This window comes from Pan paniscus, chromosome 6 (assembly GCF_029289425.2).
Source record: "Pan paniscus chromosome 6, NHGRI_mPanPan1-v2.0_pri, whole genome shotgun sequence".
NCBI classification, from domain to species: Eukaryota; Metazoa; Chordata; class Mammalia; order Primates; family Hominidae; genus Pan; species Pan paniscus.
The window spans coordinates 148562520-148590042 of record NC_073255.2 but is presented as its reverse complement, the minus strand read 5'-3'; the positions used below and the strand labels follow the sequence as shown (position 1 = coordinate 148590042).

The 27523-nt window shown below is 41.4% G+C and overlaps 1 protein-coding gene across 7 annotated transcripts in view; it reads left to right on the top strand.

Moving 5' to 3' along the window:
• Positions 1–27146, top strand: part of DOCK4 (dedicator of cytokinesis 4) — a 471214-nt gene extending 444068 nt beyond the window's left edge. For 5 of the 7 annotated variants that reach the window (XM_003811224.6, XM_008963612.4, XM_034964844.2 and 2 more), the window contains 11 exons: positions 5836–6012; positions 6859–6942; positions 11144–11263; positions 11615–11736; positions 12062–12182; positions 13780–13861; positions 14014–14123; positions 16275–16347; positions 18099–18212; positions 20980–21041; positions 24543–27146. In XM_003811224.6, the coding sequence (XP_003811272.2) occupies positions 5836–6012; positions 6859–6942; positions 11144–11263; positions 11615–11736; positions 12062–12182; positions 13780–13861; positions 14014–14123; positions 16275–16347; positions 18099–18212; positions 20980–21041; positions 24543–24989 (1512 nt within the window). In that variant the 3' untranslated portion in view covers positions 24990–27146. The remainder of the gene's footprint in view (positions 1–5835; positions 6013–6858; positions 6943–11143; positions 11264–11614; positions 11737–12061; positions 12183–13779; positions 13862–14013; positions 14124–16274; positions 16348–18098; positions 18213–20979; positions 21042–24542) is intronic. The other 2 variants (XM_034964845.2, XM_034964847.2) reach the window with 2 other exon arrangements.
• Positions 27147–27523: the final 377 nt, after the last annotated feature.

The following is a 27523-nucleotide window of genomic DNA, read 5'->3' as shown; positions in this document are numbered from 1 at the left end:
TTTGTCTCCCAAAGTGCTGGGATTACAGGCATAAACCACCATGCCCAGCCTTATTAATGTAATGTAATGCATTTGATTAAAGGAACCTGCCCTAGATCCTGCTAGGGGTTACATAATATACCATATATGGCCCTATACTGCCTTTCTAAAATCTGAAAAGTTCTTCATTCTGAAACATGTGGCACCAAAGGTTTCAGATGAAATTGGGGACCTTTATTTTCTAAATCACAGACCCCCCCCCCAATAGCTTATCAACTTTTGTTAAGATATCAATGCCTTTGAACTATTGTTTCCTCTGTAGTTTATTATTTTCAAAACCCAAAAAAAGTGTTTTTGTCCTGATTAAAAAATTAGCTCATTTCAGCTGGGTGCCATGGCTCACCTGTAATCCCAGCACTTCGGGAGGCTGAGACAGGTGTATCACCTGAGGTCAGGAATTCAAGACCAGCCTAACCAACATGGTGAAACCCCGTCTCTACTAAAAATACAAAAAAGTAGCCGGGCATGGTGGCACGCACCTGTAGTCCCAGCTACTTGGAAGGCTGAGGCAGGAGAATCACTTGAACCGGGGAGGCAGAGGTTGCAGTGAGCTGAGATCACGCCACTGCGCTCCAGCCTGGACAACAAGAGCAAAACTCTGTCTCAAAAAAAAAAAAAAAACAAAAAAAACCCTAAACTCATTAAAAAATTTTTAATCAAGACAAACATTTATAGTTTAGAATCCATAAATGATTTTTTTAAAAATCCAACTAAAGATTACAAGAATATTGTCATACCACATCCTGCCCATCAGAAAACGATGTGCCTCTTTCTAAATACTGTATACCCAGAATCTAACTACTCCTCAGCGCCCCCACCGATAGCGCCACCTAGTGCCTGATTACTGCAGTAGCCTCCTAAAAGATTTGCTTTCCCCCTTATCCCTGTAGTCTCTTCTGCACATGGCAGCCAGTGACCTTTTTAAACTTAAGTTATAGCATACAAAAATAGAGAAAATGTATAATGATATAATGAGCCTGACTTACCCATCATTGCTTCAACAGCCATCAAAAAGGCTAATTTTGTTTCAGCTACATGTCTACCTGCTCCCTCTCAACTGGACTATTTTTGAAGTAAATCTCAGATGTCATATCACTTCATCTACAAATATTTTAGTATTCATATTTATTTTTAAAAACCTGAAATATTGTCACATTAAAAATTAACAATAATTACTTGATCATAAAATGTACAGTGTTCATTCCACACTTTACCAAGTCTTTTATTCTGCATTTTAGACCAGCCTGGGCAATGTAGTAAGACACCGTCTAAACAGAAAATTTTAAAAATTAGCCAGCATGGTGGCATATGTCTGCAGTCCTAGCAACCTCCTACTCCAGAAGTTGAGGCCAGAAGATCACTGGAGCCCAGGAGTTTGAGGTTACAGTGAACTATGATCATACCACTGTACTCTAGCCTCGGTGACAGTCTCAACCCTCTTTTTAAATAAAAAAAAAATTATATATTTTTAGGCCAGGCATGGCGGCTCATACCTGTAATCCCAACACTTTGGGAGGCCAGGGCAGGCAGATCACTTGAGGTCAGGAGTTCAAGACCAGCCTGGCCAATATGGCAAAACCCTGTCACTACAAAAAATACAAAAAGTAGCTGGGCATGGTCGATCACGCCTGTAATCCCAGCTTCTCAGGAGGCTGAAGCAGGAGAATTGCTTGAACCCGGAAGGTGGAGGTTGCAGTGAGCCAAGATTGTGCCACAGCACTCCAGCCTGGGTGACAGAACAAGTGAGACTGTCTCAAAACAGAAAAAAAAAATTATTTTTACTCTGTTATTCGAATCCAGATTTAAATAAGGGCCATGCATTGCAATTGATTGAAATGTCTTCTAAGTCTCTTTCAATCTGTAAGTTTCCCCTTGCATCACTTTCCTTATTTTTTTATTGAAGAAACTAAAGACTGTTTATCCTGAAATGTTTCCGTATGTGTGGATTCTGCAGACTGCATCCAAGTGAAGTCATTTAACATGTTTCTCTGTCACCTGTATTCCTTGTAAATTGGTAGTTAGAACTAGAGACTTGATAAAATGTTTGCTTTTATTTTCACAAGACTACTTCATACTTGGTGTTATGTGCTACTGGTTGTCGTGTGTGTGTGTGATGTTGGCAGCCACTGGTGATCATTGACCAGATCCATTAATCTTTTATGGGTTGCAAAATGGTGATATTTTATTTCATGTTTATTTACTCATTGGAATACTCTGTAAAGAGAAATGTCCTCTCACTAAATATTTGATTACCCTGAGGTACAGGAAAGATAATGCTGTATTCTACAAAAGCAACTGGAGGGGTTTTTGTTTGGTTGGTTTTTAGTATCATTAGTAACTCATGGATATAAGTATATTTGTTTTGTTTTAATCCATGGCAGTTATTAAATTTTAAAATGTTCCATCTTTGCCTGTTGGGAGCATCTTCAAAATGGCTCCTGAGTCTCTTTTCATGGTATCCAAGTAGTGTTTGTTACTGAGCTAACACACAGGGTCTGATTGTCAAATTTGATGCAGGACTCAGTGACCCCTCCCAGCATCAAGCTTTACTAGTAATTTCAAGGCAGGCAGGATGCTCAGATAAAGCAGCGAGATTTCTGAGACATTACACATCGTCTGCTAGGTCCTTCTTCCCCACATCAGTAATAATTCAGAATTATAGGTGGAGTCCCTGAGGTTCACAGGGTTCCTCATTCAGAAGCACGTTTAAATTATGAAGTGTCGATTATGAAACATTCCATTTTCTACTCCAGAGAGTTAGTTGTAAAGCTTCTCAGGGACATTCTGTAATCATGCCTCATGGATTCTGGTTTATTTATTTACTTTACTTAAAGAAATCCTTTGACTGGGGACTTTAGCGCATTCTGTAGATAACATCTCTTCCTCCTAGCAATTACTTTTAGTCTGTTTACTTGAAGGTTCAATTGACAAAGAGATAAGACATAGTCACCTGTCTTTTCTGTCCCTTAAGGACATTCCCCAGTAAAGAAAATGAATGGATCACAGGCCAGATACTTTCATGTTTTCCTCCCATCCTTACCTTTACCATCCTTCCTGGTAAGACGAGGTGGTCTAGGATCACTTGAACATCTCCTGCCCCAGACCTGAAAGCAGCTATTTCTCCAATGACTCCTTATTCATTTTAGTGGTGAACAGTATTTAGAGATTGTAATCTGAAGGATAGAGGAAAGTAATTCTTGGTGAACACTCTATCACATATCTTTGCACACTTCTTTGACCGTCCCCTTATATTTCCCTAGAAGTGAATTAATCAAAAGTATCCCCACTGTAACCACTGATTCATGGCTCAGCAATGGGATATATCGTTTACACCCTGTCTAGAGGGGATAACTAGTCTTAGGAATACTTATTTCCCCAGCATCTTCTCCAACACTAAGTGTTGTATATTTTAATCTTTCCAAATAATAGACCAAAATTATACTGGGGTTGGATGTTTTGTTTCAGCATTTTTTGAATGCTAAGTGAAGATATGTTTTCATATATTGATGAACTCTATACCAATCATATCCTTTGTCCCTTTTCTTCAGTATTTGGCAAATATTAACATTTTATCTATCCTTCATGTTGGAAATATTTTCCAAGTCGTTTGTATTTTGCCTGTGTTTATTATGTCTTGTTTTATTTGCTTTTAGAAAATTTGATTTTTAATAGCATTTGAATTTATAAAGATGAAGATTGCTTTTTTCTTATAGCCAAAAGCACATAAAACCTACTATTGTAACCATTTTTATGTGTGCAGTATGGTAGTGTTAACTATATATACATTGTTGTGCAACAGATGTCTAGAAGTTTTTCATCTTGGAAAACTCAAACTCGATATTCACTGAACAGAAGTTCTCCTCTCCCCTTTCCCCTAGACCCTGGGAACCACCATTCTATGTTCTAAGATGTTTTGCTTACTTTTTAACTTTCAGTTACTCAGAGCTCTCAGACTTTTCCTTTATGGTTTAGGTTTTGTGTACATAAAACAAAGGTTTAGTGTTACAAATAATCTGAAAGTAAATACCCGTTTTCCACCATTCAGGTAAAGAAACAGAACATTGCCAGCAGTATCCTGCAGGCCTCCTGTGCACCTCTTCTCAATTATAGCTCCATCTTCACCATAAAAGTAGTCACTATCCTGACTTCTATGGTATCCATTCCCTTGCTTAGTGTATCACCTATTTGCCTCTCTAAACAAGTCGATTTGGTTTTACCTGGTTTTGAACTTTATATAACATACTACTTGTATTCTATTGAGACATATTTGACTCAGTGTTGTTTGTAATATTTTTCCATGTTATTGCATGTGATTGAAGTTTGTTTCATTGCTGTATACTATTCCATTCCATGAACATATCACAATATGTTTATTCTCTTGTCAATGGACATACGGATTTTGGAGATTATGAACATTTTTGTACATGTTTCCTGGTACACATGTGCACAAACCTCCTACACCACTTTTCCTTATATGCCTAGAATTTCTGAATCGATACACACACACACACACACACACACACACACACACACGTATATATATCTTCAACTGTTTTTCCAAAGTGAATGAACCAACTTGAACTTCCGGTAGCAGTAATTGAGAGTCCGTTGCTCACAGTCTCACTCTCATCTGCTGTTGTCATTTTTACCATTTCAGTGGGTGTTTAGTAGTATGTTATTGTAGTAGTATTTTTCACATCTTTGATCACAAATGAGGCCCAACACCTTTTCATTATTTGTTTACTGGCCATTTGAATGTATTCCTTTGTAACTGGTTGTTTAATTCATTTGCTCATTTTTTATTGGGTCATTTGCCTTTTTCTTACTGGTTTTTAAGAATCCTTATATACCCTGAACACGTGCTTTTTGATGGTTACACATGTTACAAAATCTTCTATATTCTTGCTTATCTTCCCTTCTCTTTGTCTTTGATGAATGTTCAGTCTTCATATTCTAGGATTTTTCAGTGTTGGTTTAAGATGATCCAAGTGACCTTTAAAAACTGTAATTTGTTTCCTTGCCTGAATGAACCAATATTTAAATATGCTAATTGTAGTCCTGAATTACTTGATTGCTGAGAGCTTGGCAGACCTTCTCTTCAAGGCAATAGCAGTCCCAATGACATACATTTGAAGAGCACTTTTATCATTTTCACAATTAGGTCCTCCATACAGCCTGGAATTTTTAAGTCATTATGATTCTATTTGGCTCTCCAACAAATAGATCCTGCAGTATATATTATCTTGTTTTCTATAATTCCCAACTGTGTGCCATCCTGTGCCACCTTATGGTGCTGTTATATATACATATGAGGTTCATGTGGCATATGTCCCATCTTCCCAACTGGGCTGAAAGCTCCTTGACATCAGAGGATCCATAAATGCATCTTTATATCTCCCATGGTGCTTTGTATCAAATAAGCATGAGAAAGGGGATAATATTCAGGGTCTCTGAATATTTAACCCTTCAAAAGAAAAAAAAACTAGTTTTAAAAGACATGAGATGCTTGGATATTATTTTAAGGATTAAATTGGTTGTTGCAGTGCTAATATAGAATTGATGATTATCCAAACCACATTTCAATGAATAAGTATAATTACCTGCCCTTTCCAAACCTTGCTAATGAACATCCCACTTGACTTCCACATCCTTGTCTATTCTACGGAATGGCCCCTGGTAGAGATATTGATGGAAGCCAAGGGGGAGCACAGATAATTCAGAACATGGATAAACTACTTTGTCTTTCTTCTTGAATGTCACAAATTCAATATATATTTATGTTCATTTGCTTCTCAGGTAGAAATGAGTCCTCTGGAAAATGCAATTGAAGTGCTAGAAAATAAGAATCAGCAGCTGAAGACTCTGATTAGTCAGTGTCAGACAAGACAGATGCAGAATATTAATCCCCTGACTATGTGCCTGAATGGAGTTATAGATGCTGCAGTTAATGGTGGCGTTTCCAGGTATCAAGAGGTAAGGATTAGGTATTGTTGTTTCAGAGAAAGTTTTCAATTGTGACTTCTTAGGGTTTCATGAATCTTTTTTCAGACTATGTACCCATATCAGCACGCAAACATAGGGCTGCGATTGACACAGAGTCCTTTGTTAAATAGAGCAAACATACAGTCATTTGTAATTGCCCAGTAACTCCATTTTCCCAACATGTTATATTTGGATAATAAAAATGTGTGTGTGTGTGTGTTCATTCTTGCATGAATAAAAGTAGAAAGGACATTAGGACTGTTTAATAAATATCCGTCTAAAATAATTTCTCTAAGCAAAGAAGTTCATGGGCATAGAAAAGTCTGATCTGGGCTGGGCTCAGTGGCTCACACCTGTAATCCCAGCACTTTGGTTTGAGACCAGCTTGAGCAACATAGGAAGATCCTATCTCTTATTTAAAAAAAAAAAAAAAAAAAAAGATAAGACCGATCTTGCTTAGATGATACTTTAAGTGGACCTTTCATCTGCTCTCTTAAACAGAAAGATATAATACCCTGGAAGGTAAGGCCACCATCTAGGTCACACTGAATCTTAAGGCAGTTTGTTTTAGGATACAAGCCATATAGCTTACTGATTTGGGCTTGTTCTTTATTTTAGCAAGGGTACTTATTGTACAATCACTGATCTTCCTTTAACAATGCTTTCCTTATGTTCCCATTCTGATCAACCACCTACACTAGTAATCAGCCCATCTGTCCCAAAATGTGGTTTGTAATGGTGTCATTTCCATAAAGATGCCAGGTCTTTAAAAACAACTTGTCTTTGACTTGCCTTGTAACTCCACTAAAGTAGACTGATTCTCCTTTCCCTTACTAGGCATTCTTTGTCAAAGAATATATCTTAAGTCACCCTGAAGATGGGGAGAAAATTGCACGATTAAGAGAGCTGATGCTTGAGCAGGTAAGGGAAGCAGAAGCCAACCCCTTCTATTTTGCCTGGATATGTGCTTGCTTACCTAGAGCCCCCTCTGCATGGTTTCCTGCATCAGTGGTCTAACAGAAGCTGGCAAGCAAGGGTGACAGATTCCTGTAATATATCCCAGCTTGCTAATTTCTACTTCTTCTTCCCACTCGGATGCAAAAATTAATTTAACAATGAGTAGACTATGGCAGCCAGTTACAGGTTGAGTATCCTTTATCCAAAATACTTGGGACCATAAGTGTTTCAGATTTTGAAATATTTGCATATACATAAGAGATATCTTGGGGGAGGGACCCAAGTCAAATAACAAAATTTATTATTTCATATATATCTTATACACATAGCCTGAAGGTCATTTTATATAATATTTTAATAATTTTGTGCATGAAGTTTCGACTGCAACCCATCACGTGAGGTTGGGTGTGGAATTTTCCACTTGTGGGATGTTGGCATTCAAAAGGCTTCAAATTTTGGAGGATTTCTGATTTTCAGTTTTTGTATTAGGGATGTTCAACCTGTGAAACAAACAACTTCATGTGGTCTCTTAAAACATTCTTTGAATGTTCTCTTCCTAGAGACTTGCTGTAGGCTTGATGCCAACTTTTTTTTTTTTTTTTTTTTTTAAGACGGAGTCTCCCTCTGTCACCCAGGCTGGAGTGCAGTGGCATGATCTCTGCTCACTGCAAGCTCCGCCTCCTGGGTTCACGCCATTCTCCTGCCTCAGCCTCCCAAGTAGCTGGGACCACAAGTGCCCGCCACCACACCTGGCTAATTTTTTTGCATTTTTAGTAGAGACGGGGTTTCACTCTGTTAGCCAGGATGGTCTCGATCTCCTGACCTCGTGATCCACCCGCCTCAGCCTCCCAAAGTGCTGGGATTACAGGTGTGAGCCACCGCGCCTGGCCGATGCCAACTTTTCACTCAAAATTCTGTGCTCAGAAAAGTTCAGGCCAACTCCAAATATGAGTGCATGAATGAAATTTTTACTTAAGCATTGTAATAAGGAAGTGGGCAATCAGTAGATCTTGCTTTAAAGCAGTGTCATATTTTGCAAAGTAAACCTATAGGTTACATGATATGGACAAAACTACATACAACTCATCATTTTCTACCCCCAGAGAAGCGTGGTTTATTTTATTTATTTGGAACCATCAAGTACAAAGAACTGGAATGAGTAATCTGTTGCCTACTGTGTCCCTATTGATAGCCTGAAATGGTTTGAAAACCTCTGAGGTAGGAGACATGGTTGGAAGCCTGTGTTAAACAGGAAATAAAGACATTTGATTCCTGTGAAAAGTGGAATATGTGTGATGAAACGTGACAAAGGCATTTCTTTCTACTCGATAATGCCAAATTAATAAGTAAAGCATGCTCTTTGGATTAGAAAATGAGGTCGTGTCTGGTTTTCATCCATCTTTTATGCTCTTAGGCTTAGTCCACAAAACCTAATACTACAGGGAGAGAGGTGGCCACAGAAGAGAGAGAAGAATTACTTGAAGCTCATCTGTAAGGAAATAAAGAATAAGTCAAGTTCTCAATGTGACTCTGGGTGTTTGTAGATAATAGAAGTGAGCAGTTGAGGTCATCCATTACTTAGGATTATGCAATGACTTTAACCTTCGTTGATTTTTAAAGATCTGTGTTTTACCTCTTATGAATGGTTCACTTCACCCCAGGACTGTATCTGCTGGATTCAGCCTGACTGAATTATTTCCCCAGAATTAAATGGTAGCTCAGGGTCAAGAAGACTGCCAAGAAAAATAAAACCAGGGAACCTTTATTTCTTCTATGTCCTGCTTATGTTCCTGAAACCTTGTGGAAAGAGCCATGGCCTAGAAAATGTGAGATCTCTGTTATAAGACAAGCAGTGCACATGACTGTCAATGTGCCCTTGGCCAAGTCTCATCATCTCTGTGGGGAGGTGGACTGGAGAGGGCACCATCCTTCTCTGGACCTCTGCAAAGTAGTTCAGATAAACTCTCTAGAGGACAGAGACATGCACCACCCCAGTGCTCCTTGCAGGACAGACTTACTCTGCCTCAGCTGCAGGAAATGTGGCTCTCAACAGACATCTCCAGCTGTCAGGCCCTTCAGGGATTGCCTCCACTGCAGAGAGCCACTTGGCCCAAGGTTGCTACCTTCTCAGTGGTGCACATCCCATACTGAGGAAGCAATAGAAAGCCTGGCCATTTGGGACCAACACAGGACAACTCTGACAGACCATTAAAGGTCCAGAGGTTGAGGTAGGAGGATCATCTGACACCAGGAGTTCAAGACTAGCCTGGGCAACATAGCAAGACCCCATCTCTACAAAAACCTAAAAACTAGCTGGGTGTGGTGGTGCATGGCTGTAGGCCCAGCTACTTGGGAGGCTGAGGTGGGAGGATCACCTTAGCCCAGGAGTTCGAGGTTGCAGTGAGCTATGATCACACCACTGCATTCCTTCCTGGGCAGCAGAGTGAGACTCTGTCTCTAAAAAGATTAAAATACAGATAAATTTTTAAGAACATTCCAGAGGTCCCTTGGGTTTGGCAGTAGCTGACAGGACTGCTGTGCAGCTCAACTTCTTTTCTTGTCAAGTCCGGCTTCTGTCCCTCCCTCTGACAGGCATCAATCCCAAGGTACACCCTGATAAACATTATGAAATCCATGCTGGAGTCTACTTCCCAGATAACCCAACTTGCAACATTCTGTGAACAAAAGGGAAGTCACACAATGCTAGTGTTTAAAATGGAGAAGACTGGGGGCCTCTGCGTTTAGATCCACCTCCTACATCCCTTCCATGTCCTCATCACAGATGTAGCCTCTCCCTTTATGCCTCATACACACTGCACTCCAAGTGTGCCTTTCAAAGGTCATCCTTGATATTTGTTATGCAAATATGCTGGCAGTGGGCAGCATCCAGAGCCCCGTCCCTTAGGGAAGGTGCTGGATGCCCCAACCCGCCAGGGTCAGTCCTGTTTGACCTGAGCTTTCAACCTAAAATCTTCACGAGCTGCAAAGATTAAAAACAGCAACAATAACAACAAAACCTTGTGGTGATATAGGATTCGTTTTCCTCCCAGTCTATGGAATTTGTCCTTTTGACCATGTTAGCATGGGGGGCATTTTTAAAATACAAAAGACAGCTGCTGCTCGAATCAAAGGAATCACACACTGTTGATGGTTGAACAAAGGAAGGTTGAATGTTTACCTTCATCTCTTCGGATCCTCACTGCAGGAAAGTTTTTTAAGTAGGACCTGCTTTCTTGTTGAATTATAAGTGAATATGAATAATGTTTTTGGGGGTTTTTTTCTTTTTTCTTTTTTTTTTTTTTGGAGACAGAGTCTAGCTCTGTCACCTAGGCTGGAATGCAGTGGCGTGATCTTGGCTCACTACAACCTCCACCTCCCGGATTCAAGCAATCCTCCTGCCTCAGCCACTCGAGTAGTTGGAACTACAGGCACATGCCACCACACCTGGCTAATTTTTGTATTTTTAGTAGAGACAGCGTTTCACTGTGTTGTCCAGGCTGGTCTTGAACTCCTGACCTTGTGATCAACCTACCTTGGCCTCCCAAAGTGCTGGGATTACAGGCGTGAGCCACCGCGCCTGGCCAGGAATAATCTTTTTAAACAAAAACAAGAAGCATGGAAACTGTCATAGAATTCCTTTTTGTTTTGTTTTTTCCATCCTCCCTGGCAGATTCTGAAAGTCTGTGGGAGGGATGGATGAGCACAGAGGAACCTAGTGGGAGAGAGAGGGAAATGTAGGGGAGAGGGTGCCATGCAAAGAAGAGATCTTTAAGGGAGAATTGCCGGCCCTCTTAACAGTGAGCAGCACATGCCCCTATTCCTTCTCCACCCTGGGGAGAGAAGGAAGGGGCCAAAGGGACACATAACTGTTACGAGGCATTATAATTATAGATCTAAAATACATGGGAAAGAAGCCTGGGGGAGTAGGAAAATTAAGTCTGAAATCAGAACCAAGTTCTAATCCCCATTTGTCTTTTATCCATGCAGGATTTTTCAGATCCTCAGTTTTTCTTCACCTGTAAAGTGACAACTGTTCCTACCTTGTCAGAGGCAGAGGATTAGCAATAATGCAAGCGAAATGCGTAGTAAAGTGCTCGGCCCATAGCAGGCACTTAGTGAGAGGTAGTCATTGATGTGAGGTTTTTTCCTTATGTTGTGAATTAAGGCACAGATTCTGGAATTTGGTTTGGCCGTGCATGAGAAGTTTGTACCTCAAGATATGAGACCCCTTCACAAAAAGCTGGTTGACCAATTCTTTGTGATGAAGTCGAGCTTAGGGATACAGGTATGTATACTTAGGTGTCCATGGCGGGGCAGCCTGATCACTGCCGTTTGCTTGTTAAAGGGATGATGATGTATCCAATAGTGACATCTTGTGGTTTTTCTACCAAACTGCACTGTTTTACCAGGGAGCCCTCAAATACAATTGCCTTGTCTGCTATTTGCGAGGCTTTCCTTTTGGGAAAACACAAATGTAAGTGAGGGAAAGCCAAATAATACTGGAACTTGCTTTAATAGCTCCCTATGTGAAGACTTGATGGCAATTAGGATGTGTGCCTAGTATGCTAACCTGTCTCATAAGTTATTTTGCCCAAATCATTACTGTAATGAGATATTTCCTTTACTACATCTTTAGGAGTTCTCTGCTTGTATGCAAGCCAGTCCTGTCCATTTTCCTAACGGAAGCCCTCGTGTGTGTAGAAACTCAGCACCTGCTTCTGTGAGCCCAGATGGTACCAGGGTAATTCCTAGACGCAGGTAAGTCATATTCCAAATTATCTTACAATTTGGCCTCACCCGCAAGATGATCTGGAATGGTTCTCTCATTCTTTATGGCACAATTTGTCAAATACGCTATTTCTTAATGAAATAACTAACCCGCAAGGCAGCTGCAGACCTCTGCCACCAGTAAAACAGCAACAGCATGAGAAATAAATAAACTCAAACATTTGATTATATTGAGGCAAACAGGAGAAAACAAAATGGAATGTATTTTCCCCCCTTTGGTTTCATAGCATTCTAGCACATGATAAAGTACAGTTTGGAGACTGAGTTAATGACCTTTTTTTTCCCCCTGAAACAGCCCGTTAAGTTACCCAGCTGTCAACCGATATTCTTCCTCCTCACTGTCCTCACAAGCTTCTGCTGAAGTAAGCAATATTACAGGGCAATCAGAAAGCTCTGATGAAGTCTTTAACATGCAGGTACTTAATTAGCTTTTTGTCTGGTTGTGTTTACTCCTTTTCTGTCTCAATCATGAGTGTTTCTGTTCATTCTGCTGTGCTGATGAACAGACCAACAAGCAAGAACTTGGCTTAAGGACAAACCTTTAAACACTCTTCTTGCTTTATGGGTCTCTAGAGTCTACAAAGACGTTTCTCTTAAAACTGCCCCATCGCTTTAAGACAACATCAGCAAGCGATGGAAAAGCCTAGGCACGCTGCACAAGGTTCAGCTCTGAGACCTGCCCCAAGTTCCTTCTGCAGTCCAGGACTCTCAGAGTGTGTTGCCACTCACTAGCTGCCTCTTAGCTTGCTTTTTTTTTTTTTTAACGAGTCTCACTCTGTCTCCCAGTCTGGAGTGCAGTGGTGCGATCTTGGCTCACTGCAACCTCCGCCTCCTGGGCTCAGACAGTTTTCGTGCCTCAGCCTCGTGAGTAGCTGGGATTACAGGCATGTACCACCACGCCCGACTAATTTTTGTATTTTTAGTAGAGACGGGGTTTCACTGTGTTGGCCAGGTTGGTCTCGAACTCCTGACCTCAAGTGATCTGCCCAACTTGGCCTCCCAAAGTGCTGGGATTACAGGCATGAGCTACTGCGCCCGGCCCCTCTTAGCATTCCAAAATGGCTTTTTTTTCTTTAAGAAGACATGATTTGGCTAGGTGCAGTGGCTCATGCCTGTAATCCCAACACTTTGGGAGGCCGAGGTGAGCGAATCACCTTGAGATCTGGAGTTCGAGACCATCCTGACCAACATGGTGAAACCCCGTCTCTACCAAAAATACAAAAGTTAGCGGGGCATGATGGCGCATGCCTGTAATCCCAGCTACTCGGGAGGCGGAGGCAGGAGAATCGCTTGAACCTGGGAGGAGGAGGTTGCAGTGAGCCGAGAGCATGTCACTGCACTCCAGCCTGGGCAACAAAGCGAGACTGTGTCTCAAAGAAAAAAGAAAAAAAGACATGATTTGAGGGTCTGTTTTAAAATTCTCTTTACTTATGTACATATCAGAAAGTTTCCAAAGGTATTTTTTTTATACAAGAAAAAAGTAGTTTTTAGGGATTTTAGAGCCAGTATAACGCCTGCAAGCAAACATTTTATTTAAACACTACTAATATGGCATTTATGATAGTTCAGTAAGACTAAGCTGAAATTTTCCTCACCACTATCTTTGGAAAGGAGACATAACACTTATTTCCAAATTCATGCTTTGAACATACTTGTACAGATAACAAGACGACATATTTTATGCCTTTTAGATGCACTCACCTATTTTTGGGCCCTAGGCTGGAAGTCATTCTACTTATACCTCAATGAAGGAATGCACTGCTAACTGGTACGAAGTCACAGTGTATAGCTGAATCTAACACGAAGGCATTCCTTTGGCAGGAGTCAAAATCTCAGACTTTTTATTAATTCATGCAGACTTCTTTGTCAATCTAAGTTATTAAGATTTTCTATATTGTTAAATGGACTTTTTTTTGCTAATTTGAAAAAAAGTTGATGATTTTGTTTCAAATACGTCAGTGTCGTGGGAAACCTTTAATCAGGGTGTGATAATAGCTCCCTGTGTGTTTCCAGCCAAGTCCATCTACCTCAAGCTTGAGTTCTACTCACTCGGCTTCACCTAATGTGACAAGTTCTGCTCCATCAAGTGCCAGAGGTCAGTGCCAGAGTGTGGGGAAGACTGAGGGTGCCCAGAGAACCTTCTAGTCCTGGGAACTGTGGCCAGCTGCCACACGTTCAGGCTCTCACCTCCAAACAGGTGCAGCACCACTACCATGCTGATGATCCTCTCTCTTCTTCTCTTCCCAGCTTCTCCTTTGTTGTCTGACAAACACAAACATTCCCGAGAAAACTCTTGCCTGTCCCCAAGAGAGAGACCATGCAGTGCCATCTATCCAACACCTGTGGAGCCTTCGCAGGTACTCCTTGTAGGGTAGAGAAACTAGAAAACAAGGACGATTCTGGAATTGCTTACCTATCTCTGCAGAAACACATGGTAGCTGCCAAAAGCAAGCAGCTGGGCAGTGTCAGACCAATCCAGCTGGTGAAGATTGCACCTCTGTTTTCTGCCCATGGTTAGAAATTTCTGCCTGAGCCATCTTTTTTTTTTTTTTTTGAGACAGGATCTCGCTGTCACCCAGGCTAGAGTGCAGTGGCACAATCCTGGCTCACTGCAACCTCCACCTCCTGGGTTCAAGCAATTCTCCTGTCTCAGCCTCCCGAGTAGTTGGGATTATAGGTGCCCACCACCACACATGGCTAATTTTTGTATTTATAATAGAAATGGGGTTTTGCCATGTTGGCCAGGCTGGTCTCGAACTCCTGACCTCAGGTGATCCACCTGCCTTCGCCTCCCAAAGTGCTGGGATTACAGGCATAAGCCACCACTCCCGGCCCTGAGCCATATTTCTGATAGGGACACATGGTAGTTGCTTGGCAGTGATGCTAAAAGGGAAATGGGAAATTTACCCTCCTTGATCTATTTCATTGCTGCTTCTTAAACATTATGCAAAGTAGTTGGGTGAATAAAGTACCTGTGTTTGCATGCCCTGTGTATGTAACAGAAGTCTGGGGGAACCTCTTAAACTAGGAAAATACCCTTGAAGAGAAGCATTCTCCTGCCCAGCAGTCTTTGCCTTTGCCTAGACCTATTTAAAAGAGCTGCAATCAATTCCTATCTGGGTACCCATGAGTATAGGAGCAATTTGTTTGCCTTTGCCATTCTTGAATGCATGAGAAAAGAGCGGTTCAGTCCTCAGCCTTTCCCTGTCAACTGCTCATGCAAGTAAGGGAGCTTGGCCCTCACCCCCTGCCTGAACTTGGTTTTGAAGTGATCCCTGTTTTTCTGAGAGCAGAGGCTTGGGCTCAGCCCTTGGGCACTTCAAGAGCCTTGAAGGGAAGGGTGGTTTCAAAGTTGAAGATTCATGGGTAGCCCTGAGTTTTAAAGATTTGGGAATAGTTTAGGAGCAGAGAAAAATAGTTATTTCTACTCCAGCTAATTTCTGTTTTTCTACACCATCCTGGCAGAAGTCTGTAGCCACATCCGGAAGTGGATGAGAGAGAGTGGGATTTGGCTTCATTGGTTTGTCTTTGCTGATTGTGTGATCCTCCTGAAAGTCCCAGGGTACCGCCTCTGCACAACGCTGATGTCTTGTAGAAATTATATCTGAGTGCATTTGGCTGGACTAGCTATTTCCCTTTGTCACTTGATGAAGCTGCAAGGGAATTTCTCAGTTTGTTCTGCTCCAGGAGAACTTGTTGTCAGCATGGGCAACTCTGAAAGCCTTCTCTGATTAGCCTCCCAGGTTTTCTGGTTTTAGTAAAATTGGAAGCAGTATATATGTTGCCAAAATTTCAATAGTGTGCATTGCTGTAGTACATCTACTTATAAGGACTTGGTACTTTCTATTTAATATATTAGGTAAAACCATGTAAAACTGGCATTTTTATAAGTTAAAAATTGTAGACTATCAATTATTTCATATATTTTTTACCTAATAAATGATTTTTAACATGCAGGGGTTAAATTTCATTCACTAGTGATTTTTTGAACTAATATTTCTCCTTTAATTCTTATTTCTGTTTTATATCACCACTGTAGCATTTGTATTTACAAAGAACTCCACACAGGCCAGGTGTGGTGGCTCATGCCTGTAATCCCAGCACTTTGGGAGGCCAAGGTTGGAAGGACTGCTTGAGCCCAGGCATTCAAGACCAGCCTGGGCAATATAGTGAGATTCCATCTCTAAAAAGAAAAGAAAAAAAAGAACTTCATAGCACAACTGCTATTTACTATTTATTTTATTTTTTACATTTTATTATGAACATTTACCATTTATATTTAAAATGTAATACAAACTTTTCAAACACTCTTTCTTTCTCAAAACCTAAGGCTCTTCCCACCCCTTTACTTAAATATAATTAAATTATTTGTTCCTAGGCTCATGATATCACATAAAAATTATTTGGAACAAAAAGTTTTACTGAGGAGATGATAATCATCTCATTTTCTGAAAGGTTTCACATGCCCGTATATCACATCATAAAAATCAACCCTTGTAACTTTGCAGAGGATGCTGTTTAATCATATTGGAGATGGGGCCTTGCCACGCAGTGACCCAAATCTCTCTGCACCTGAAAAAGGTAAGGCCAGCCCCATGGTCAGTCCTGGAATGTGTAAGGGCTTGTTTTATCCTCATGTTCTCCAGTCTTCTGTGTGTCTGTGTGGAAAGCAGTGCTCTAGCTCTTTAATGATCAGGACTAGTATGCTCTTTAGGGGATTAATGAAAGACAGTTATTCATGATCATTCTTCAAAAGCTGTTTTCCTATAAGATTTTAACAGCAGAATCTGAGCAAGATAGGAACGCCTATGTTTAATGGCTTTTTGTTATCATCCAGTGAGTCACCCAGGCAATGCCTCCTCTTCCTGAAACAAAGTTGCCAATTAGGCTCCTTGTTCAGCACAATGAAAATAGCTTCACCCAGATCGATTCGGTGGTCCCATCCTTCGTCTCCCTTACAAAGCTCATTCAGCCAACTCATGTGTTGTTTGTTGTGACTCAGATACGGCTCTTGTACAATTAAATACCATTTAAGAATTGCAATCCAGTGCATAATGGAGTGTGCCCTGCCTCAAGGTCACACAAAATGAGAACCAAACACATGGATAGCAGTAAATAGCCAATTAGGATCAGTCTGCAACACAGCAGAAGATGAAGAGCAGATTAAACACAATTTCCTCAGCTACGGGGTCGGGGCTTGCAGCAAGTCACCCATTCACCTCTCTCAGGGTCAAGCCTCAAAAATAAGAGCAGTTCCCCAGGCCGATGAATCGAGTCGTTAATGAAATAGTCTGGGAAAGTGCCTTTGAATTGCCCTCATTAAGAAGTAAACTATTGTCATTTGGGTACACTGCTACATTAGAACTTTCCTTGGGAGATGGAAATTAGTGAAGTCTTAGGCAAAATTATTTTAAAACACAAATTTAGCTTTAATGTTACAAGTCACATGTTCATCTTTGTCAGTAGAACTAAGGAATGTGGTATTTTTCTCACCCCTTCTACTAAAGAAAACCACAATGCAAATTTAAAAGAATAGAGAAAAAGAATTTTAAGAGTGATAACTCCATCCCATTAAATGAAAATGGTCGAGTGGTAAAATGTTGAAATTCTCAACATGCCCACCAGATGGCAGTGTCTATACAGGGAGTGAGTCACTGGAACTCAGATTTGCTGTTGTAAACCTCATTGCATAGTGGCTATTTACAGCCAGCGTGTCCTGCCCTTATTCCTGCCAGGATTGCCCCATATTCCTGCATCTTATCGAAGCACAGAGCAGACAAATTACAAAATAAGAATGACACTGTCCATATTCCAAATCATTTTTTAAGGACATATTTCAGTGTAATTCATTGATTTCAGAAAGAGTTATCAATGAGATAATATGGCATGGCTGTTCTTTCCCAAGAATTCTGCCAAATAGTTAAAATATTAGTATGTCATTGCCTTCTCCATTTTTAGGTGTCACTTGTCCAGAAATGTCTACTAAAAACCAAGTTTTAAAATAGTCCAGTGACTACATCTTCCATCTGTTATCCAGCATCTAAACACATTTGTAATTCTCAGCAAGTTTTACACCCCAGTGTAAAGATTTGTAGTTCCCTTTGACAGCATTAAGGGAAATAAAGAAAGAGACTTGTTAGCGCCCGGTTAAATGGTAACTATAACTGTTAGGCAGCCAATTAAATAAAGGTTTAGTATTCAAGAAGTTTCCTGTTTTGTTTTTCATCCAGTTAATTTTTTCATTCTGGATAATTCTGACTTTCTTCTAAGATCTCAAGCATTGGCAGGGCAAAGCTGGGCCGTGTGTTTTTAGCTGTGTTATTCCCTTCCAGCTGTGAACCCCACCCCTAGCAGCTGGAGCCTGGACAGTGGGAAGGAAGCCAAGAACATGTCGGATAGTGGGAAACTTATCTCTCCCCCTGTCCCTCCAAGACCCACACAGACTGGTGGGTATTTGAAGCATTTGAATGATCACTTTTATAAAATAACTTTTATTGACTACTCCAGCTTGTCCTGAATTCCTGAGAGAAAGGTAGGCATTTGATTTCTGGGATAAAAACCTTAGTAGCTGCATAATTCCTTGACAATTGTCTCCCTCTTTCCTGAACTTCTATTACACGGGGTCAAACAGTGGTCTGTTCCAAGTAAGCCTCTCGGACAGATTTTATAGAGTGCTCTTTACCAAGCCACCATTCTCAAATTCGGGGAGGCACCCTAACCTTGGTAGGCCACTAGCATCTTCTCTAACCTTCACTTTGAACCACTTCATTCTTATCAACCTCCGCTAACTCAGCTACTCTCTTCAGTCTTATTCAGGACTGATGCCAAAGTTTCTAGTTGCCTCTAAATAGCCATTGACTAACAGTTACGCTCCATAAGCTTATCAGAGTCATTAACTTTGCATCCATAGTTATCTGTTGCTTTGAGAGGTCTTTATGCAAGGACTATATTTCGCAAAGGGTTGATTCAGGGTACCACATCCCCTCAGGTGGTCGTTTAAGCAGCAAAATCTTGGCCAGGTGTTTTGGCTTATGCCTGTAATCCCAGCATTTTGGGAGACCAAGGTGAGTGGATCACTTGAACTCACAAGTTTGGGACCAGCCTGGGCAGCATGACGAAACCCCGTCTCTACAAAAAATATAAAAATTAGCCAGGTGTGGTGGTACACGCCTGTAGTCCCAGCTACTTGGGAGGATGGCTTGAGCCCAGAAGACGGAGGTTGCAGTGAACCAAGATGGCACCACTGCACTTCAGCCTGGGCCAAATAAGGTAGTTCACACCTGTAATCCCAGCACTTTGGGAGGCCAAGTCAGGCAGATCACTTGAGCCCAGGAGTTTTGAGAGAAGCCTGTACAACATGGCAAAACCCCATCTCTACAAAAAAAAAATGCAAAAATTAGCCAGGCATGGTGGCACACACCTCTAGTCCTAGCTACTTGGGAGGCTTAGGTGGGAGAATTGCTTGAGCCCAGGAAGCAGAGGTTGCAGTGAGCCAAGATTGAGCCACTGCACTCTAGCCTGGGCAACAAAGTGAGACCTTGCCACAAAACACCATAAACTATGTGCCACCTAGTTTACTCTATACTTGTCAAAGCCAAAAGTCAAGTCACCAATAATTTTTGAGAGACATATGAGGTCTTCAAAGAAAACAAGAAATAACTTTAAGCTTATTGATCACCTGCATTAGTATATCAGTATGTGTACAGAGGCCTAAAACTTATCGGCCAAACTATTTGTATCTCATTCACAATGTACATATATTCAGGTAGTCTCCATTTTAAACCTGGTTGTGTCCCTAAAGTTGAGAACCTGAAAAGCATTTTTTAAGGAATAATATTGATGCAAATATGCTGTGGTTGCAGGGGCCACCATGGTGGTGTCAGCAACTGCCTGAGTCAAGAGGAAGAGGGTCCTAGGGAACAATCAACTTTCTGCCACCGTTAAGGCAGGAACATAGTTCTCCGTCAGGATGAGCTTCTCCATACAGATGTGATTTTCTTCCATAATCAGCACCCACAATCAACAGGATAGGAGAACTAAGGCTGGTATTAGAATGTGACACGTGCTGACAGCATGCCCCAGCATTCAAGAGTGCAAGAGAGAGGCTGCACACTACCAGTGTGATCATGGAGCACTCTCCCTGACCCCTTAGGACCCAGAGCACACAGATGACCTTACCCCTCCCAAGTTAACTGGCAGGGCTGCCATCCCTTCTGCACTGATTGCTCTCATGGTCTGTTCTTATGTCATCATCTGTGGTCATGTTGTGGGGCTCTGTAACTGTCTTTCTTCCTTACAGCCTTTCAGTAGTTGTGAGTTACAAACCTCACTGTGACAGCTGGGAGAGTGGCAGCTAATCACAGAGCAACATACCCAGAGTTCACCGAAACGTCTCTGTGGAATTGAGAAATGTGGCTGACTCTCACCCTGTTGACTGTGTCACGGCCAGCCTTTACCATACAGGGCTATGCTTTAGAGAGCTGGATTTGCTATACAAGCATGCACACAGGAACAGTGCTATCACACATGCTGTGTCCCAGGTGTAGGACTTGAAAATCTAGTGAGAAAAAGCAAACAGTTCACTCTTCTTGGCCACGATGATGAAATCCATAGAGACCCACCACCAGGGGATAATGGGAAGACCTGAGTACAAGCATTAGGGGAAGAAATGGAAAACCATGCACCTGTTGTATGGCCATGGCCAAGGGTTTTCTACCTATTTGGGGGGTACTGGGGTTGTTTGGGGGGAGCTGATTAAATATATTCCCGTAGACCTGTTCCAGGCTGCTGGGGTGGCCATGGTGTTCCCATTGGTGCTCACGCCAAAGTCAACAGCTGTTCCCCAAGAACTGCTCCCTAGCATCTCACACCTAAAGGCACCTTATGAGACAGATCAAGCAGTGCAGAAGCACCTGGACTTTGGGGACACGGAAAGGACATTGGATCAGTTTGGGAACCTGTCAATAGTCAAAGCATCATATATGCCATGGTAACTTTTCACTGATGCTCCCATATCTTGGCAGTGCCACCCTTTGTGAGAACCCATTCTAGACAGGCATCATTTAGCTTCTCCCCCATCCTCACCACCCCCTTTGCTTAGAAGGTCCTTATGCACTGGATCTTCTGTTTGGGTTTGTAACACAGAGGGCATGTGCAGATAGTCAATCGTCTGGTTTTTCTTAATTGAAATGTTATCTCTCTCCCCATTGACAGCTTCACCAGCAAGACACACGACATCAGTATCCCCCTCGCCTGCCGGGCGATCTCCATTGAAGGTAAAGGCCCTTCTTTCGACTGAGGCTAGAGACTGGCCCAGGTTTCTTTTTCTCTAAGACTCATCCCAGATATATCAAAAGGTGCTTTAATTTGCAGGGGCAAGGCAAAGAACTTATCAATCAGGGATAGGGGAAGCTGGTTGAGAAAAACAACACTGGACTTTCCCTTCTGGGTACCTCCTGCACGAACGCAGCCATTTGTTTTTCGATTATTAGCCTCATTCTCCAAATGGTAGCAGTGAGAACTTGCAGACTGAAGTCAGTGCATATACTGAATTAGGAAAGGAATGTGGTCCTAATGTACCTCCTAGGAAACTTTCAGCCTGGCCTTTTAGTTTAAGGTACATCACACACACACACACACTTACATTGAGAAACATCAGTATCAAGATCTACTAAATATTCTGTGTCTTTTTGCCTTTATCGTCAGCCAAACCCATTTTGTCAAAGCCAAACCTAACTTCTCTGTTAATATTTTATACCAAGTTTCTAATTTACATTAGAAATACATACTTGATCATGAAAAACAAGGCAGTAATATGGATTTAAAAGATTTCTAGGGAACAAACTGGAAAGCTGTAAAGGTCAGACATTCGAATTGGTTTGTAGACATGGGCTATTTAACATCTTTAAACATAAAAAATCCCTCATGAAGATAAAGAATAATATTTAGTCTCTATCCAAATTGAATCAGACCGGCTTCAAGGATTGTCAATACGTGAGAGATTGGTGTTCAGAACTGCTGCACCAGAGGCAAATATGAAGTGTGTCGAAAGAATGATTTTGTACCTGAGTGACTTAGGATTTACACACTCCATGTCCTTTGTGTTGATGAGCTAGTTCTAGCTAATGTGCAAAAGACAAATTAGCCTCTACAAACACATAGGGGCAGGTTGCGATCCAGTGCATCTGTGGTGCTAACGATAGTTGCTGATAGAAATTGAGAAACGGGAGAACAACCCGCCTCCCCCCGCAAAATGGAGAAAATTGAAAGAAGTGTGATTCCCTTGCATTGCCAGAATTTCTGACGTAGAAATTCGCGGGTAAGTGCAAGTGATTTGCTCGTTTTGTTCTCATTCTGTAATGCAGCTGTTATTATGAAGTACCTGTGACAGCATTCACTCTGGAAGTCATAGCCTGTCACCTTGATGTGATAGAAAGGAAAGCAACATGGCTTTTCCGCACTTTTACATTTGCCCTTACTCACACAGAGCTCCCACACGTTGCTATGGAATTATCATCTGTATTTTTCAACTTAAATTTAGTTGGGTAGTAAGAAAATAAGTCTTAAGAGATTAATTCTTAAACATTAAAAAGAACCCAAGAGCTAAAAATGTTTGAATAGCTATAAAATAGTCTTAGCAAGCTGGTATATACTGTCTCTCAGCAGACCTGTGTACATTTTTACTGGCCATATGCAGTTCGAAGCCATGTCTTTATATGTAGGGTTTGAAGGAAGAGAACATAGATCGAACATTTGTGTTATACCTCCTGGGTTACATTAGGGGGCACACTGCTACCATGTTACTAGCCTTGCAGTGTGCTGCCTTAACTGATAGAGTTCAGTGGGGTTTTGGGTTTTTTTTTTTTTACCCCAGCCAGCCATCAAACTATGGGTCTAACCCTACAGCGAAGACTGAGCTGACCTGCCATATTTTGAATTTCAGGTCTAACTTTTGACAGAGGTAGCAGTGAATTGGGAACTCTTAATTGGCTTTAATGATAGGCTCCTACTAAATGACAGGATGTGTATCTACCAGCGTTATTTTGTTTACAAAGAGAAACCACAGTCAAGTTAGCTTAAGATAGCATTTCTCAAAGTGTATACCATAGAACACTAGTTTTCCAGGACATTATGTAATAAGCGGGGGAGAAAAGGTCTATAGTCAAGTAAGTTTGGAAAACACTGAACTGAACAAAATTATTTGTATTCCTTTATTCTAAGCCTTGAAAATGCGAATATGTTTTGAATATACACAAGGAGTATACAGTGTGCAGCATTTCCCAGCGGAACCCTCTTTTCACAGAGCATCTATCTTAGGACTCGTTTTCCTTGGGATACTAGTTGGGAAAGTAACAAACTCAGATGCCAAATGTGGCCAGACAGCTGACACAAATGAAGGAGGCCGGGTGTAGTCCCCACGTGGCATAGTGGGGACTGGCAAAGTGAAAAGGGACAGCCCTTCTCAGCTTTTAAAGATTATCTCTATTAAGAGAATGTGTGCCATTGTGGCCAGAACTTCTAGTTCTTTATGAACTGCCAGAATTCTGGAGTTTCATGTGAAATTTGAAATGTTAAAAATTAACTAAATTAGGTTTTTAAAAAAATGCTGAGGAAACAGCTCACATCACAGGCTACAACCCCGAGGGCTGCCAGTTCGCCAGTTCAGCTCAGGAGTCTGGAGTCTGGAGTGATGGCTGGAGAAATCAGGTGCAGAACCTCGGGTGCCTCTGCTCCTCCTCCTGAGCTCTCTGGGTCCTCTGAGCTGAGTGTGCTCAGCGGCCCTGGCTCCTGGCCTGCAGCATGCCCTGCTGAGCTGGGAAAGTGAATAGCGCCCCCAAAGGTTTTATGGCGTTTTTTGGTTTTTGGGATTTTTGGCCAGTTCCCTCTCTTCCAAACTATAGGACTAATGTGTGCCTCCAGATTATCTTGGTGGATACCTTTATTTATTTTTTGAGACAGGGTCTCATTGTGTTGCCCAGGCTGGAGTGCACTGGTGGCTCACGGCTCACTGCAGTCTCAACCTCCCAAGGTTCAGGTGATCCTCCCAGAGGAACTGGGATTACAGGCATGAGCCACCACGCCCAGCTAACCCTTTGGATTTTTAGTAGAAATGGGGTTTTGCCATGTTGCCCAGGCTGGTCTCAAGCTCCTGGCCTCAAGTGATCCCTGCTTCGGCCTTCTAAAGTATTGGGATTACAGGCGTGAGCCACCATGCCCAGCTCCTTTCTCCTCTATCTGAAAATGATAAGGAGTAAACTGGGCGGTGAACTGAACTCGAGGACTGGTGGCCCTCGCAGATAAACGTCTGGTGTGCATTTTCATTGCTACAAAGGACAACACTCAAATTTGAGTGTGAGTGTATTCGTCTGCTCGGGCTTCCCTCACAAAATACCACAAACTGGGTGACTTAGACACTGGGAATGTATTTTCTCAATTCTGGCAGGTAGAAGTCCAGGATCAATGCGTGGCAGCCTTGGTTTCCCCGAGGCCTCCCTCCTGGGCTTGCAGACCGCCCTTCCTGCAAGGTCTGTGTGTGTCGCATTCCTGACGTCTCCCTGTGTGTCCAAATGTCTCTTATAAGGACACAGTCAGCTTGGATTAGGATCCACCATAATGGCCTTTTACCTTAATCACCTCCTTAAAGGCTGCATCTCTTGCTGCAGCCGGCTTTGGGGGTGCTGGAGGCCGGGGCCTCCGCGTGGGGGCGTACATTTCAGCGCATCTGCGTTCACGACTCAATGCTGTGTCTCCCTCTCGTTTCCTTCTCCCCGGAGCAGGGCTCTGTGCAGTCTTTCACCCCCTCTCCAGTGGAGTACCACTCGCCAGGACTCATCTCCAACTCCCCTGTCTTGTCGGGCAGCTACAGCAGTGGGATTTCTTCTCTCAGCCGGTGCAGCACGTCGGAAACCTCAGGCTTTGAAAATCAGGTGAATGAACAGTCGGCCCCCCTGCCGGTGCCCGTGCCGGTGCCCGTGCCGAGCTACGGCGGGGAGGAGCCAGTGCGCAAGGAGAGCAAGACTCCGCCCCCGTACAGCGTCTACGAGCGGACTCTGCGGCGCCCCGTCCCGCTACCTCACAGCCTCTCCATCCCCGTCACGTCGGAGCCGCCCGCGCTGCCCCCCAAACCTCTGGCAGCGCGATCCAGCCACCTGGAGAATGGGGCCCGGAGGACTGACCCCGGCCCGCGGCCCAGGCCCCTGCCCCGCAAGGTCTCTCAGTTATAAGTCACTTTTCTATGTACCTGCGATGCATTCTTTGCCCGTTTACAAAATAAGACGTATGATGAGAAGACATTTAGTGTAGGCACTTTAATAACTTAGCTCCTTCGATGAATGGAATTAAAACTTGCTTATTAAATATCATGTTGCACAATATTAAAAGTTGCTGATCTAAAACGCCAGATGTTAAATGAAGTATGGCTGAATTTCATTAAAACGTTTCTCATTTGAAAGTGGTAAATAGTGATAAAGACTCCTTTTGTACCTTTTTATGTTCACTTTTTTTTATATAGTTTAATCTTAAAACCAATACCATATTGTCAAACAATACAATGTGTGACAATGTTGTATCGTTTTTACTGAATACTTGATACTTGGAGAAAGCTTATTAAGTCAGTGCACATCCTAACACAGTGGTCCTTATTTTAGAAGACTTCTGTAAATAAGGCAAGGTTTATCAGTGCAGATCATCAGAATTAAAGTTCAAGCAGGCGAGCAAGACAGTATACTTAAGGGGTTGCAAAGCTTGGGACTGGAAATTGTTTTGTTCTTGAAACAAAATACTTCTTTAAGGTTGCTTTTGCTGTTTGACTGCTGTCTACATTCGTAAAATTCTATTTTGTGAATTGGTTGCTAAATCCCTTACTACCCTGACACCATGGTATCTACTGTATTTCTTTTCAAGGTGCAATTTGCTTCAGAGTTCCAATCAGCTAGATTAAGCAAGAGGCTCCAGAAGAAATGTTTACTTGAATTTTGCGCTTCCTTTCTTGATAGTTTGCTATATAAAATTTGTCATTGAACAAGAGCAAATGCTGAAGTATTAATGAGGCACAAATGACTGTGCCCCATTAGCAAGAATTCAGGAATCAATACAGACAGTATTAAATTAATAGCTTAAGTGAAGAAAAAAAAACTTAGTGAAAATGTATTAGCACGATTAAATGGCAAAAGGACTTATAAAAGGCAAGGGCATTAACTTTCAGTCCTGCACAAAATAAAAAATTCCTCACGACTCTCCACTTTTACCAGTGGAGTTTGTCTTAGCTGACCTGTCGTCTTTCTCTTGAAGGAGGATTGCTGTAGACTTCTCTAGCTTGAATATTGCAACATAGCATCTTAGGTCTAGATAGGGATGCTAATGCCAGTTGTAGAAGTGTGAAAAAAGCACCTTGTATGTAGTAATGTATTTTATATCTTTGTTTTTTCTTTTACTGACTTTATAACACTCAATTGACAATAGATATGAACTGTATTTTAAATCATACTGTTAAATATTTTCCCTCTTTTGTTGGGAAGCTCATTTTAGTTTAACCATGTTTGTTTTGTTGGTAGCTTACCTGGAAGGCAGTGACCACTTTTTTATATTCTCTTAATGAAACCATTCAGCAGGTATATGCTGTTGAGGCTGGTTATAGAGGTTTTCTATAATAAATGTTCAAGTATTTTTGTATATAACTGGTTAATTTTAATAAGAGATACCATTATGTGTAAAAAAAAAAGTAAAAATAAACGCAAACAGTTGTTGATGCAGTATGATTGTTATAATTATGCCAAATACTTTATGTATGGAAAAAGAATATTTGTACATATGTGCTTTTAACAATTCTGCCATATTGACTTTACAATTTTGAATGTCGGAAAAATTAATATATGTTAAATATTTATGTTTAGTGAAAGTGTTCATAATTGAGAAAAGGAACATATGCATTTTAGCTTTGTATCTTGCAAGTTTTGCAGTCAGAAATTTTTTGAACTAGCTTTTGCTTTTGATAACACTTTGTGTTTGTAACCACATTCATATATATACATATATATGTGAAGCTCCATATTTCTGTTGCTTTAAAGAAGTAAAACCTTCCATTTAAATAAGATGACATGCATAAGATAACAAAGCTTCCTTGATTTCCTTTTCCTGTGTAATTTAATAGATTTGTTGACTAGTGCTTGGGCACATTATAAATCAGTGTTATTTGCTCTTGGAGCCATTTTTTTAAAAAAATTTTGGCAGTGAGCAGTTGAATTTATCTTGAATTTATCATGTGTGTGTATTTCTGAAGCAGCTACATAGCAGAACATTTTAAGAGATTCTGTTAGCCCACATGTTCATGTTGGTTGCTGCTGAATGGTAAATATTAAATAAAATTACCAGATTAATCTTAATATTTCTGTCTTTACTCCTATCATCAGCATGTCTTTACTTGTAATAGAAGCGGCTCTTGATCTTATTATAGTGAGATTTCCAGACTTCTTTTTAGATAGATCCTGTTTGTGTTGTCCTGCCACGTAGATGCATTTCACACTCACTACGGCTCACTTATGCCATAGGGAACAATCACCAGAAAGGTAACAAACAGTATGGGTTAATATCCCATAGAAAGGGTAACATTTACCTGGTTGGCTGACCATTCATTGGCCTAACCAGAGCCAACTTAACAAGTCAAACCATCAAAATGTGTTTGCATCAGAAAACTTGACATAAAACAGATAACTTCCAAGCATATAAGGGCATGGTTAAATGCTGCTTTTGACAGCTGTGG